Raw genomic sequence first — 13,689 nt, 5'->3', positions numbered from 1 at the left:
CGGAGGAGCCGCCGGTCTCTGGTGTCGATGCAATGCACGTCCCGAACCTTCGTTCCCCCGCCGCAGCTCCTGGAGCACTGGGAAAGGACTCGAGCGTCACGGTGGGGACCGGTGCAGGGGGATCCCTCCAGCAGCGGGAGGTGACCCCCAGACATGCTCTGCCTTGGGTTGCCTTGAGCAGGTACCCAACCCCTTGTCACCTCCAGCCCACACTAGAGAATGGTCCCATGCGATTCTGGACCTGTCACCACCGTCCCTCTGGAAGCACTGAGATTCCAGTTGTAACAGCAACAAAGTCTTTGTGCGTTACGCACCTGATGATGCCGAGAACGGCGCCCATGCTGAACAAGGAGGGCTGCTCCTCACCACTGAATCTGTGGGATTGACCCAACCACAAACCCTCCACTAGGGCAGTTTCCCAGAGACCTAAAAGCCACTCCTCATTTAGCTTTTGCAAATCCCTGGCTTTTTAAGCAGCCCAGGAGCAGGAAAAATGCACATATTACTGAGGGATGGAGCAGTTGAAACCCCATGGCAAGTGCAAGTCTTGATCCTCTGCCTCCTTGAGCCACGGCGCACGAGGACACCCTGAGAGCCACAGGGCAGGGACCCTTTTCCTGTGGATTTTTGGGGACCCCCCCGCCAGTTGGACCCTCACCTACCTTGCTCCAGTTGCCCACGCGCCACGAGGAGCACGGCCGCGGGGAGCACCTCCGTGCCGGGACGGGTTTGTCGGCCACGGCGCAGCCCTCGTCGCTGCCGCTGCTGCAGCGCACTGGTCTCCAGATCGCGCCCACGCCGCAGGTCACCGAGCACTGCAAGGCAACGGCAGGCCCTGGTGGGGCTGTCCCTTTGTGTCCCTCATGTCCCCAACGCCCCGTGGCCGGCGCTGGCCAAGGACGGAGCCCGGTGGCCCAGCAGAAAGGTCCCTGGGGACACAGCCCATCAACCCCGCTGTGGGCATTGGGGGTGCCAGGTAAACCTGGGTGTGTGGAGGAGCTTTCCTGGCACTGCCCCACGGAGATTCCCCATAGCAAAAGGCTCCTCTCCAACCAGGTCCCCATGGAGCAGCCCTCGGTTTGGGGGAAGAAGGAGGAAAACCTGGATTTATTTTGTAGCAGCCTTCCCATCTCAAAAACCTTTGCAGGGCTTTGAAACACGCCTGGTTCCTCCAGGCCACAGCTGCCATCAGTCCCAGCCCAGCACAGCTCCCTCCAACGCCCCGGCTCAATGCTCATTTGTAAAACCCACACGTGGGGCTGTGTTTTTGCTGATATTGTTTTCCTGACTGTCACTGGGTCCTTTGTGCAGCCTTCTTCAAAGACCCCCCACCGCTCCGTCTCCGGCGCTCCACGACTCCGCAGGATGTTATTTTTGTGCTTTCTGATAAAAGCCCATCCCCACGCCCGGCAGCAGCGTTCATCCATCACTCCAACGCTGTGCAGCCCGGCAGTCACCATAGCTGATAACTGCTGATAATCCCCCCAGCACCGCGCTCCTCAGCCCCTTCCCTTTGCTGATGGGCAGCCTTGACGCGCCTTGCACTTGACATTTAAATTTCTACCTTTTCGTGGCCTATTTTAAGATATAAAATCCTACCCCATACAATGGCAAGAGCTTGCTCCCGAGCCAGGGGCTCTCCCTGGGTGCTCTGTGCTTGCTGGCTCCTCCAGACCAGGCAGGAATTTGGGTAGGGAGCACATTTCCCTACCCACCATGTCACGCACTCAACACCTACCTCGCTCCAGTTGCCCACCTCCCAGCTGGGCATCGCTGTGGCCGCCACGGTGGTCGATGGCACAAGCCAAGCGTCTTCCTCCTCCATCTCTTCCCTCTCCCAGAGTGGCGGTGGGGCTGGGGTGGGCTGGGACAACTCCTGCTCCCCATCACCCAAAGAAAATGTCCCTGGGGGTGCCCATGGTGAGCGCTCCCCCGGCGCAGTGCTGCTGAGTGGGGTCCCATGCGATGTCTGCTCTGCACGGGGCGATGCCGGCTCTGGGTGGTGGGACACCCCCATGGTCCACCATGCTGGGGGGGACATGGAGCGTGATGCTCCTACCGGGTGCACAGGAGGGCTGTGAGCTGGGGCTGTGGGCACAATTGGTGCCAGGGCATCTTTCTGGGTGAGGCTGCTGGAGGTGAGCTGGGGGGCTGGCCCGGGCACGGCAGAGGATGGGGACACTGCTGCTGGAAAGGCTGTGGTGGCCACCAAGGGGGCCAAGGTCAAGGATGTGGGGGTGTGGAGCTCTGATGCCAGCCCCGTGGAGCCCCTGTCAGCACCCATGGGATGAGGACCCACAGTGGGATGGGTGCTGCCAGCTCTCCCCACCTCCCACCCCGGTCCATGTGGGGTGGGGAAGGAAAGTCCTGCCCTCTCTGTCCCATGGCTTTGCTCGGTGGTCACTGGTGCTGTGTGTGTGCCCACTGTCCCCTCCGGCGCTTCTGCCCACCCGTCCTGCTCCTCGGGCTTGGGGATGCTCTCAGCATCCCCAGTGATGATGAGATCCATTTCCCTTGGGTCTTCATGGCCTCTCTCCACAGAGCCGGCCACGTCGTGCTCCTCGCTGCTGGCACTACCCAGCACCTCACCGCTGCTCCCCACCTCTCCTGGACTTTTGGACGTGTCTGCACCCGTGGGCAGCAGTGGGGAGGGACTGACCGGGTAAGGAGCCCATGGATTGAGGCTGCTGGTTGGAGCATCCTGCCCAGGACCGGTCCCCATTGGCACGGCTCCCCTGGGCTCATCTGGGGCCGGGCGGTCGTGGGACACAAGCGTTGTGTCCTCCTCCTCCCCCACGAAGTCAGGGATGATGTCTTTGGGAGAGGCTGTCCCCACGTCCTCAGGGACTGAGCTCAGGGGGTCACTGGGGGCTGAACCCCCCGGCTCTGTCCCTCCTTTGGCGTGCACAGCAGCAGAGGTGGTGGCTTCGCTGGTCACCAGATGGTCCTCGCTTGCTCCTCCTCCCAGCTTGACGGTGTGCAGGACCTCAGTGGGCATCTCATGGGACCCCTCCACATCATTGGGGCTCAGCTCTGGCTTTGCCCCCTCGCCTTTGGTCTCCTTCTCCATGAAGGGGTAATAAGACAGATCCTCGTGGAAGTTGATAAAATTATAATCGTAGTAAAAATCATCAACAAAGACATTTCCCTTCTTGGCCGAGAAGTCCTCCCCGGTGATGACATTGAGATCGTTGGACTCGGGGATATTTGGAATGACAGGGTTAAACTTAGCAATGTGGTTGCTGGGGATGTAATGGATCTCATTGAGGATCTCCCTGCTGGAGGCCCCGCTGCCGGACCACTCCGTGTCAGCACTGTCCCATTTGTCCTGGCAGGGCAGCGAGGAGCACGCAGCTTCCGAGCTGGGTCTCTCTGCAGGGTCACAGGCGGCTCCTGTGCTGTTGCTGCAGTGAACCCGGCGCTGCCGTGTCCCGTTTCCACACGTCACAGAGCACTGGGGAGGAGAAGAGACACAAACATCAGGGCTGGGAGTGAGAAGAGCAGCAGGAGGAGTGGGGAAGGGGCCAGCAGCGGTGCCCATGCCCCTCTCCGAGACACCAAAGTGGGTGCTCAACCACCCCTGCCATGCTCCCACCACCCACATGGGTCCCAAGACTCTTGTGCCAGTCCCAGCTGGGGCATGGGGTCCCCTGTACTGGGAGCCAGGAGCAGGGGGTACCGGTCACACCAGTAAGCAGTGCTATTACCAGTTAGATCCACCTTGGGGCTGCCTCCCCATGAAATACCCGGAGCAGGGTTGGTGCTGCAGGGAACTTTGCTCAGGGCATCCAGGACCTGCACCGCAGCCAGAAATGGTTTTCCCAGGAGATGGACATTGCGAAGGGCATTGGGCAAGATGATCTCACGGCTCTGCGCCGTGACCTATCCCCATGAATCGCAGCCCTTCTTCCAGAAGGGCATTTTTGTGAAGCAGGGGATAATAACAAGGGTGTTGTCCCAGTAGGGAAAAAGCAAGGGTCAAGAAGCAGCTTTGTTGAGGACAGCCCCTCCTCCACCATAATGGTCTCTTTGAGATCGTTCAGCATAAAAGAAACCCACAAGCTGGAAAGAAAGAGCAACGTTTTCTGCTGGATAAGTAAAACACAGCGCTGCTAACATCACACGTGGGCTGTGCGGCCCCAGCCACCGCCGCTGCGGTTTGCGGTGACAGACACAGCCACGTCGATCACAGCGCCTCACACAGCCCAGCCAACAGGAACACGCGGCCAGCGAGGCAAAGCAACCCAGCCGAGGGGATTTTTGGATAGAAATGGATGGGTTGAGAAGGGGGGGTTGATGCACAACCACCCGTGCGTGGAAATTCAGAGGTGGACACGCAGAGCTGTGGGGCTGGCCGGGAGATGTGCTCCTCACACAACGCGTACTCCAGGATTTTAACATCTACAGGAGGGGTGTGAGCGAGGTGCTTCACCCTACTGCGATGGCCAAATTGGGGACAACAGAGGCCAACTCCTGCTGCGTCTAAAATGTCTCAGCAAACGCCTCCAGGAGATAAATTCCAAGTATTGAAGCTGCTGCAGGGCTATGAGGGGGCTTATTTGCCAAGGCTGGGTTATCAGGAAAGCCTCCGGGATGCAGATAAGAGCACTCAGAGCTCACAAGGGGGGTCAGCATCAAGCCCACAGCCGTGGGAGGTGATCCCAAAAGCAAACCCTCCTGCATTAATGAGCAACACATAATGAACTCCTTTGGCAAGCCCCTAGGGCTGGGTATACGTTGTTTAGGGTCCTTCTGAAGGCACCGAGTCCTTAAATGAAAGGAGGACAGAAAATTACAGGTATCTCGTTTTCCCTGGGCTCACAGATCCGTCGATGTCAACGCCGCAGCAGACGACGGTGACAGCTCGGGCTGGCTCCGTGCACAGCTCAGCACCGCCAGCAATCTGAGATTTTCCCTTTAAGCCGTGGCAGCCGTCTTGCTCAGCCCTGCAATTGTGGCTTTTGTGGGCCCCTAGCAAAATATTTCTAAATAGCTCTCATTTACCCTTCAAATTTGCTGTTCGTGTTTTTTATTCCCTTTGTTCCTTAGCAACAAGCTCGGTTCCCAGGCTCTCTCGTTTCTCTCCCCGTGCTCGTCTCCACACCGAACACTTTCTGAAACCACTGCTCGAATTAGGAGTTACAATTTTCTGGTTAAACCCCCCAATCTGCGGTTAACCTGATCCCCAGAAATACAGAAATATAAATAAAGGCTGCACAGGGTGTCCACAGACCATGGCATTTCCCACATGGGTGGGGTTTTTGATCTCTCTCTTTCTCTCTATTTTTAAAAAAATGGTTGAAAAATGTGCAATGGTTCCCTGGGAGCATCGCTGAGGGGTCCCTGCCCTCATCCGGATGGGTTTGCCCCATAAGCTGGATGTCTCTTGGGACATCCTGGGGCTGCTCTGTCCCCAGCTCCCGCTTTGCAAGACCCCGGGCCCCCCCCCGCCGCTGCTTCTCACCTCGGACCAGTTCCCCACAGCCCACGGGGAGGGACAGGGGATCTCCTGGGGACAGGGCGCGGTGGCGTCTGGCCTGGGGAGGTGCTGGCAGTCCGCGTGCTGCAGGGCCCGCTGCTCATCCAGCCCCACGCTCTGGATGCAGAGCACCGTCCTCTTCAGCAGCCCCGCGGGGCCGCACGTGGCCGAGCACTTCTGCCACTCGCCGACCCACCACCTGCAGAACACCAAACACCTCAGCCACCAGCCCGGCTCTGTCCCGTGCCCCCACGCCCTGGGTTGTAGCCACCAACAGCCAAGGGGTGTTTGGGGCTGGGGGATGCAGGCAACGTGCATGCGGGTTTCAGCATCCCATAATGATCAATGGGGAATGGGGGAATTGGGATCCTGGCTGTGGCTTGGGATTCAGCCCCAGGTTGGGGTGCCTGGAGCGGGGTCACAGAATTCCAGAATCACAGAACATGAAGAGCTGGAAGGGCCCTGGAAAGCTCCCCCAGTGCAACCCCTGCCAGAGCAGGATCACCAGAGCAGTCACACAGGAACACGGCCAGGGCTTTGGGTGTCTCCACACAAGGAGACTCCACAACCTCTCTGGGCAGCCTGGGCCATGCTCCAGAACCCTCACACTCACAAACTTTGGCCTCATCTTCAGCTTGAACCTCCTGTGCTCCAGCTTGGGACCATTGCCCCTTGTCCTGGCATTGGCCATCCCAGAGCAGAGCCTGGCTCCTTCCTCCTGACACTGCCCTTTCCCAATGGATCCCCAGGAATGAGGGCACCCCTCAGTCTCCTCTGCTCCAAGCTCAAGAGCCCCAGCTCCCTCAGCCGCTCCTCAGCAGAAGATGCTCCACAGTGTTCACTTCTACAAGTGATAGTGCTTGTATGGTAAGGAAACATGGCAAGGCCACTGTCTCACCATGGGTACTATATCTGCACCTCATCTTTGTGGCTCTGCTGGACTCTTTCAAGCAGTTCCTGTCCTTCTTGAGCTGAGGGCCCAGCACTGGACACAAGATTGCAGCTGTGGTGTGAGCAGGGCAGAGCAGAGGGGCAGGAGAACCTCTCTGCCCTACAACCACCCCTTCTCATCCAGCCCAGGATGGCGTTGGCCTTCTTGGCTCAAGGGCACACTGCTGGCTTGTGGTCTGCGGACAAGCAACGCATTGTGGTGGTCAGGCCAGGGATTTGCTCCCATGGCCCAAGGCTCTGGGACCTGTTCTCAAGGATAAGGGAGAAGAGAGGTGCAAACCTCGGGGTGTAAAGAGCTGCGTGTGTCCCGGTGCCACCCGGGCATCACAGCGACCGAGGTCCCCCTGACCCTGGGCACCCCCTTAAGGCAGGTTGGGCATTAAAGCTCTGCTGGGGAGGAGGGAGGGGACACCCATGGGACCTGGCGGGGCAGGGCTCCTCGCCGCACGTCCTCTGCTGGTCGTCGGGGCGGGTGAGCGCGTCGCAGTAGCGCTCCTCCACGATGCCCGCCAGCTTCTCCACGCAGTGCACGATCTGCCGCTGCACCCCTGCGGACACAGGCCAGGGGTGAAAATCACACCGAGACACCCAGCACCCCTGCCAGAGGAGCCCCAGGGTCACCAGAAACAGGGGAAAGGAGATGGAACCACCACTGGAATTGAAACTGGAATCGACTTCTGCTGAGGTGCTGATGCCCTTGCAGAGGTGTCCTCGTATGTGTCCTCCTGCGGTGCCAACAGCACCAGTGCTCCCAGTGCACCCAGTGGGAATAGCAGAGCTGGACACCTGGTCTCAATGCAACACGTGTGTGATGAGACCTATGGAGCTCAGCTGGGCTGGAAAATGACCCTGGAGTTGCGGCTGCAGAAACCCCTGGAGTAAAACCTTTCCCGTCCTGCAGCTTTTACAGCTCATGGATAAATCACCCACCAAAGCCGCATGTTCCCAGTCTGCAGTGCTCATGGGGTGATATTTTTGAGGATGCCCTCACCTCACCCTCACTGCCTGCTTTTGTCCCCCTTTTTACAACACAAACTTGACCCATGACTCGGGAGAGCTGGAAATATTAACCCCCGCCATCGGCTGAGATCGATGCTGCCCGATGCCGAGGAACACCTGGTGCAGTAATGGGACACCCAGCAAGGAGCAAAGCACCGTGGTGACCTCAGCAGATGTCGCTTTCCCCCCAAAAAAACCCCTCCAGAAACCAAAGACCCAGGAATTTCGAAGGCATTCCCGTGGTATGAGGATGCTCCTCCAGCAGACTCACCGGTGCCGCAGGTGGCCGTGCACGGGGTCCAGGAGCCGAAGCGCCAGAGGAACTCTGCCTGCTGGATCTCGTTGTGGCTGTCGGGCGGGCGCTGGATGGTGTACTGGTACCGCACCCCCGGGTTGGTCTCCTGAAACAGCAGCTGCAGGGGGACAGGGGCTGCTCAGGGGGCGGCTGCTGCAGAGCATTGGGGCTGGTCACCGCATCCCAGGGGCTTTTCAGGATGTCCACAATTGTTGAGGTTGGAACAGCCCTCTGAGATCATCCAGTCCAATGTCAACCCCACCATGGCCATAAACCATGTCCCCAAGTGCCACATCCACACGGTTTTGAGCCCCCCCAGGGATGGGGACTCCACCACTGCCCTGGGCAGCCCATGCCAGTGCTTCACCACTCTCAGTGAAGAAATTTGTCCTCATGTCCAACCTAACCCTCCCCTGATGCAAACGTCCAGTAATAACAAAAAATAACAGTAAGAGCATTGAGAACCATCAGGGCTTTGGTTTTACATCTCCCCTGATGAAGGACCTGGAAGGATTCCCCTGTTAATCCCATCCAGTCCCACCACCAAAAGCAGCCCCATCCAAGGACATGCTCAAGGTTCAGCACAGTAAAGGGCGCAGCACGGCCGGACGTCCCCTTCCCCGCAATGGGAGCTGGAGGAGGAGGATTTCCATGTGCCAAAAACGCCAGCGATGGCTGACGGTGACACTCGCATGAGGAACTGCACTCATCTCCCTGGAAATGGGATCCCACTGCTCCGGCTCCTGCGGTTGACACAAACCCTGCCCAAAGCACCGCCCGCACCCGCGCTCAGCAAAGGCCGGGAGTTGAACCCTGTTTTTCTTAGCCTAAGCGCTCCCATTATGGCCAAAGCTTTGTTGTTCTTGGAGCTTTGGCGGGAGCGAGGGCGTCTTTCCAAATCCTCTCGAAACCTTTTCTGTCCAAAGGTTTTAATTACGTTACCAAGCCCAGAAAGCCGTTTGCGGGTGCTGAGCGCACCAGCGTTCCCGTTAACAGCAGCGCTTGGCGAGCCCAAGGTCCCGCTCCCATTTCAGTCTCATTTCTGGAAGAAATGCAAAATTTGGAGCCTTTGGCCGCTCGGCGTGGCCGGGCTCCAGCACAAGCGGCTGCTGCTCGGGAAGGGTGTGGGGCTGAGCCACCATTGCCAGGGCCAGGGGGGTCCTGGGGGTCTGTGGGGACCAGCAGGGACAGCCCCGAGTCCCCCACACTGCGCTCCCTGTCCATCACCCTCCCACCCACCATGACAACTCTGCAAAGCTCCTTACAACACACAGCTGCGCTGAAAAGCAATCCCTGGGCAGCTCTTTTCCATGGAAACAAGGTGAGAATTAATAAAGTGGGATCAGTTTGCAAAATAAGGCAATTCCCAGATAAGCCCCAGCGCTGTCGCTGCTGCGGCGGACGAGGGGATTAGCGATGATAAGATACAGGGCAGGCCCCGGGAAAGGGGCTCTTCCTCCTCGGGCTCTCTGCTGAGTAAATATTTGGAGGAGAGCTGCAAAGCTCAGCTGGAAGCGGTGTGGGATGGAAGCACTCCCTGAGCCAGCTGCTCCCAGTATCAGCTCCCAGTGAAACTGGATCAGCGAGGAGATGAGCTGCTGCATCCCAGCCCTCGGATGGACCACGGCAGCTCAGCCCCACAGGGGCAGGCAGGGGACCTGGTGACAACGTCCCCTCCATCCTCCCCAGCCACCACAGAGCCCAGACCATACCTGGATCCACACTGGCTCCACGGTGGGCCCTGGGGAGGTGAGGTTCTCCCAGTTCCCCGTCCTCTTGTAGGTGAAGGTGGTCCCCGCCACCCTGTAGTCCCCGTTCCACTGGATGGTCCAGCCGCCGTTCAGGAAATACTTCTCGGGGTCCTCGCTCCGCAGCGCCAGAAAATTCCCAGCTTCTGCGACTTCTTCAATCCGGATTTCCCGCGCTCCCACCGGGATAATCCCAATATCGACGTAACCTGGGAACGGCACCGAGCATCGCTCTCAGGGGAGTCGAAGATGTGGGTGGGTGCTACTGACCCTTTGGTGGGTGCTAGCATCTCTCAGGTGGGTGCTATCGTCCCTTGGGTGCCAGCATTGTGCCAATCCTTATATGTCTGTAAGGCACCAGCGGGCACCAGACCCCACCTGCATTCCCCACTGCCCATCCCAGAGCGAGGTATTTCCCACACAGGCGCTGACAAGGTGTTTACCACCCTTTCAACACGTCCTTGTCAACCCACAAAATCCCCTTAAACCTCTCCAAACCAGCTCCAGCTTTGTTTTCAGGCCTTTAGACACAAAAAGCATATGGGGATGCTTTTCTTTTGAGGAGCAAGAAGTGGAGTGGCAACACCACATCATCCTACACTGTTGCTTGGGTCTTATCCCATCCAAATTGACAAGTTTGGATTAAAAATCACACTTCAAACGAGCAGCAAGGCTGGGTCTGTGTGGAGCAGGGACCTGGGGACAGACCAAATGCCCTTACCCAGCCCCTCGCTGTCCTCGAAGGTCTTCTTGACCGTGTGGCACGTGGAGCCGTCCCCATGGCAGACGCCGCACCGGTCCTCCATCGCGTTGGAGTCGATCTCGTAGTCACAGCCCACGTTCTGCAAGGGAGCCCCATCAGTCGCCTGCACCCCTACCTGCACCCCTGCCTGCACCTCTGCCTCACACCATCAGCTACCGACACAGGAGGAACAAGGGAGAGCAGCACCAGCCTTGGTCCTACAGTGCAGGATGGGTGGTGATCCAGCCCCATCGGCTGCAGTCCAGGTCACTCGAACACCTCCTCGTGGTCCTGCCCTCCTGTTCCTACCCCGTGAGGAGCACGATCCAGATCTCATTTTCACCTTTTCTGACCCAATTCCCCAGGCAGCAGAGCCGGTCGGTACAGCCGAGCCCAGCTGGGGAAGCCCTTGGTCCCTGGTCCTGCTCCAAAACACTTCCTGAAACCTTTTAATTTCTAATATTCTGCTGAAGATCTCATGTCAAATCGCTCGACCCGTGCACAGTGAGACACTCCCTGTGATTTCCCTATAAAAGCCGCAGCCAAGGCCCCGGAGGGTCCCGCTGGGTCCTGGCCCAGTGAGGAGCCATCGGTGACAATGAAGACTTCGTGTGCCAAAGGCACCGTCAGCTGCTGTGCTCTGCTGGGTCGCGCCATCCACGCCACATAAAAACCACAACCCCTGCGCTCCCCACCAGTCCCTGCCTGGGCATCGGCACCCCCAGCTCCGGAGGTGACTTTTACTGGAGGAACTGGGACCTCCCCAAAGGCTCCAGTTGCTGTTGGGCCAGCAGCGCTGACAGCACGGCCAGGGAGAGGGGGGAGCTTCCACCAATGGTTTTGATATCACAGGCCGCAAGGACACTCGTTGAGTGATTATTTTGCCTCTTTCCTGCTGCTCTTCCTGCTGGCCAAGAAGTCTTTTTTTATTATTATTTCCAAAAAAGCCTAATTTTTCTATAAAGCCCTTCAGAGAGCACCTTTATCTCACACTGCTCACCCTTTCCTACCCCTGACCTTATTTTCTTCATCTCCCTGGGTTTGTGCAGCACAGAATCCCAGCATCATTAATGTTGGCAAAGCCCTCCAAGATCATCCAGTCCAACATCAACCCAACCCCACCATGGCCATAAACCACGTCCCCAAGTGCCCCTTCCACACGGGTTTGACCCCCTCCAGGGATGGGGACTCCACCACTGCCCTGAGCAGCCCCTGCCAGTGCTTGACCACTCTCAGTGAAGAAATTTGTCCTAATTTCCAACCTAATCCACCTCTGGATGCTGAAATACATCCACACCTCGTGGAAATGGGGACACCGTGAAGGACAAAGCCAGTGAGCTCAGCCCACGGCGCATACGAGGCAGGGGACACCCACCTTGCAGATGCCGTTGATGCAGATGTCGCGGCTGGCGTTCCTCTCGTAGCACGGTGTCCCGTCGATGACGGCGTCCCGCAGCTTTTCGGCGAAGTACTCGTCCTCCGGGCGGCAGTGCAGCTCGCAGGGGTTAACTGGGGAGCCCAACAGGCAGACACTAAACCCCAGCAGCTTTAGGGGAGGCCACCCAACCATCTCCAAAAACATAAATTAACCCTGCAAGCCCAGCCATAATTTAAAACAGGGCATAAACACGCTGCGAGGCAAATCTTACAGACCACGTAAGGCCGTGTTTTGGGGTTTCGCCCGAGGCTGTGGGCAGAAAGCCGGCTTTGCCCTGGACTCACTGTTGTTGGGCACTGGTGTCCACCGGTAGAGCTTCCCTCTGTAGGGCATGGGGTTGAAGTGGCTGCACTGCACCTGGCGGAAGGACGGCTTGTCCGGGGGGCACGGCCTGACGTTGCAAATCCGGAACCGCTTCCGCTCCCCCAGGCAGTACCTGCCCCCGTACTTGGGCCTGCACGGAGGGAAAAGGTAAAATCAGAGAAGGGGTTGGGTCCATAGGGACCTTTAAAGCTCATCCAGCCCAACCCCGCTGCCAGGGATGTCTCCCACCAGCCCAGGCTGCTGCAAACCCCATCCAACCTGGCCTTGGGCACTTGTAACAATGGGGCATCCACAGCTTCTCTGGGCAACCTGTGCCAATGCCTCACCACGCTTGTGGTAAAGAATTTATTCCTCATATCGAACCTAAATGAGCCCTCCTCCAGTTTAAACCTATCCTGTCAAAAAAACACCTCTGCAGATGAGGTGAAATTCCATGGGTTTGTACGGGCTGCTAAGGTTTGATCTCCTGAGGCTGGGTCAAGCCCAAGTCAGGGGGAGCTCTCCCAGTTGCACCCCACACATTGCTCTGCTGTGATGCCCATGGGAGGAAGCTGCCGAGCACCCACCATCCACCCCAAAAACATCCCCCTCCACAGCGCCAGTGTCTGATATGCATGGAAACCGTGGCCCCCGTCCTTCTTCTCCAGCTCCCTCCTGGACCAGCTCCCTGCTGCTGCTGCTGGGCTACAGGACCCCTGACCAAAGGCATCTTCTGCTGAGGTACTGCTCTGCAGATGGATTAGCTACACCATGGGTCTTGTCCCTCCTCACGGCCTCTCCTTAATATGATGGCAAATTGATTTAGTTTTAAAATATATGGCCAGTTTTACAGGTCCAGTGTGCGATGCTATGAAAGCAGTGGTTAAAGTCAGGTGTTACTGGTGATGCTCACATCTGCTGCCCAAGGGGATGGCAAAGCCGCCGCTGGGCTTTGTAAAGAGCGACTTTAAAAGCAACGATCGGGTTTTCTTAGATGCCAACAGACTCTCAAACCACCACCACCATCTCCTGACGCCTGCCTTTTCCCCTGGACACAGCACTCGCCATGGCCCACGTCCCCACAGCCTCACGAAAACGACTTTTCCCCCAGTCGGCTCAGACCGGGCACGCTTTGCTGCAGAGCATGAAGTGGGTTATTAATTGAGGGCCGTGTTTACACACCCTGCCCCGAGGAAACGCCTGCGGGAGGACTGCCCGGCGCTCACGTTTGCTCACTCCATCCAAGAGGCAAAGCTGAAGATTTACCTACGGTGGCCAAAGCAAACAAAACCGCCCGGGGAAACTCTCCTGCTTTTCCGCTGCTTGCTCTCCTGCCGTGTTTAGAACACTCCATAAACTACGGCTGCACTTCTGCCATGGCACACACAGACCCTACAGAGCCAATATACGGATTTTTTTGCACAAGGGGAGGTTTAGATTAGATATTAGGGAAAATTTCTTCACTGAAAGGGTTATCGGGCACTGGAAGGGGCTGTGCAGGGCAGTGCTGGAGTCCCCATCCCTGGGGGTGTTTAAAAACTGGGGAGATGAAGTGCTGAGGGACAGGGGTCAGTGGTGCACAGGGCATGGTTGGACTCGATGATCCTAAAGGTCTTTTCCAACCAAACGACTCTGTGATTTTGTAATATCCATGGAAGGGGGCAAACTCTGCCTGGCCAACTGGGTAAACCCAGGAAATGAATCCCCCGAGCGTTTCAAAACCAGACTTTTCCA

At 57.7% G+C, this 13,689-nt stretch overlaps 1 protein-coding gene across 1 annotated transcript; it reads right to left on the bottom strand.

Moving 5' to 3' along the window:
* Positions 1-5: 5 nt before the first annotated feature.
* LOC104548098 (A disintegrin and metalloproteinase with thrombospondin motifs 7-like) lies at positions 6-13,286 on the bottom strand (the record flags this gene model as incomplete). The annotated part of the gene is made up of 11 exons (XM_010194019.1): positions 6-77; positions 663-815; positions 1,739-3,454; positions 5,465-5,678; positions 6,852-6,978; positions 7,701-7,842; positions 9,437-9,681; positions 10,194-10,314; positions 11,590-11,723; positions 11,937-12,106; positions 13,250-13,286. Coding segments are annotated over 11 exons (3,131 nt in total), but the record flags the coding sequence as incomplete, so codon positions are not given.
* Positions 13,287-13,689: the final 403 nt, after the last annotated feature.

This window comes from Mesitornis unicolor, unplaced genomic scaffold, assembly GCF_000695765.1.
Source record: "Mesitornis unicolor isolate BGI_N332 unplaced genomic scaffold, ASM69576v1 scaffold28791, whole genome shotgun sequence".
Classification (NCBI taxonomy): Eukaryota; Metazoa; Chordata; class Aves; order Mesitornithiformes; family Mesitornithidae; genus Mesitornis; species Mesitornis unicolor.
Note: the sequence above shows the minus strand (reverse complement) of the source record. Positions and strands in the feature narration are given on the sequence as shown.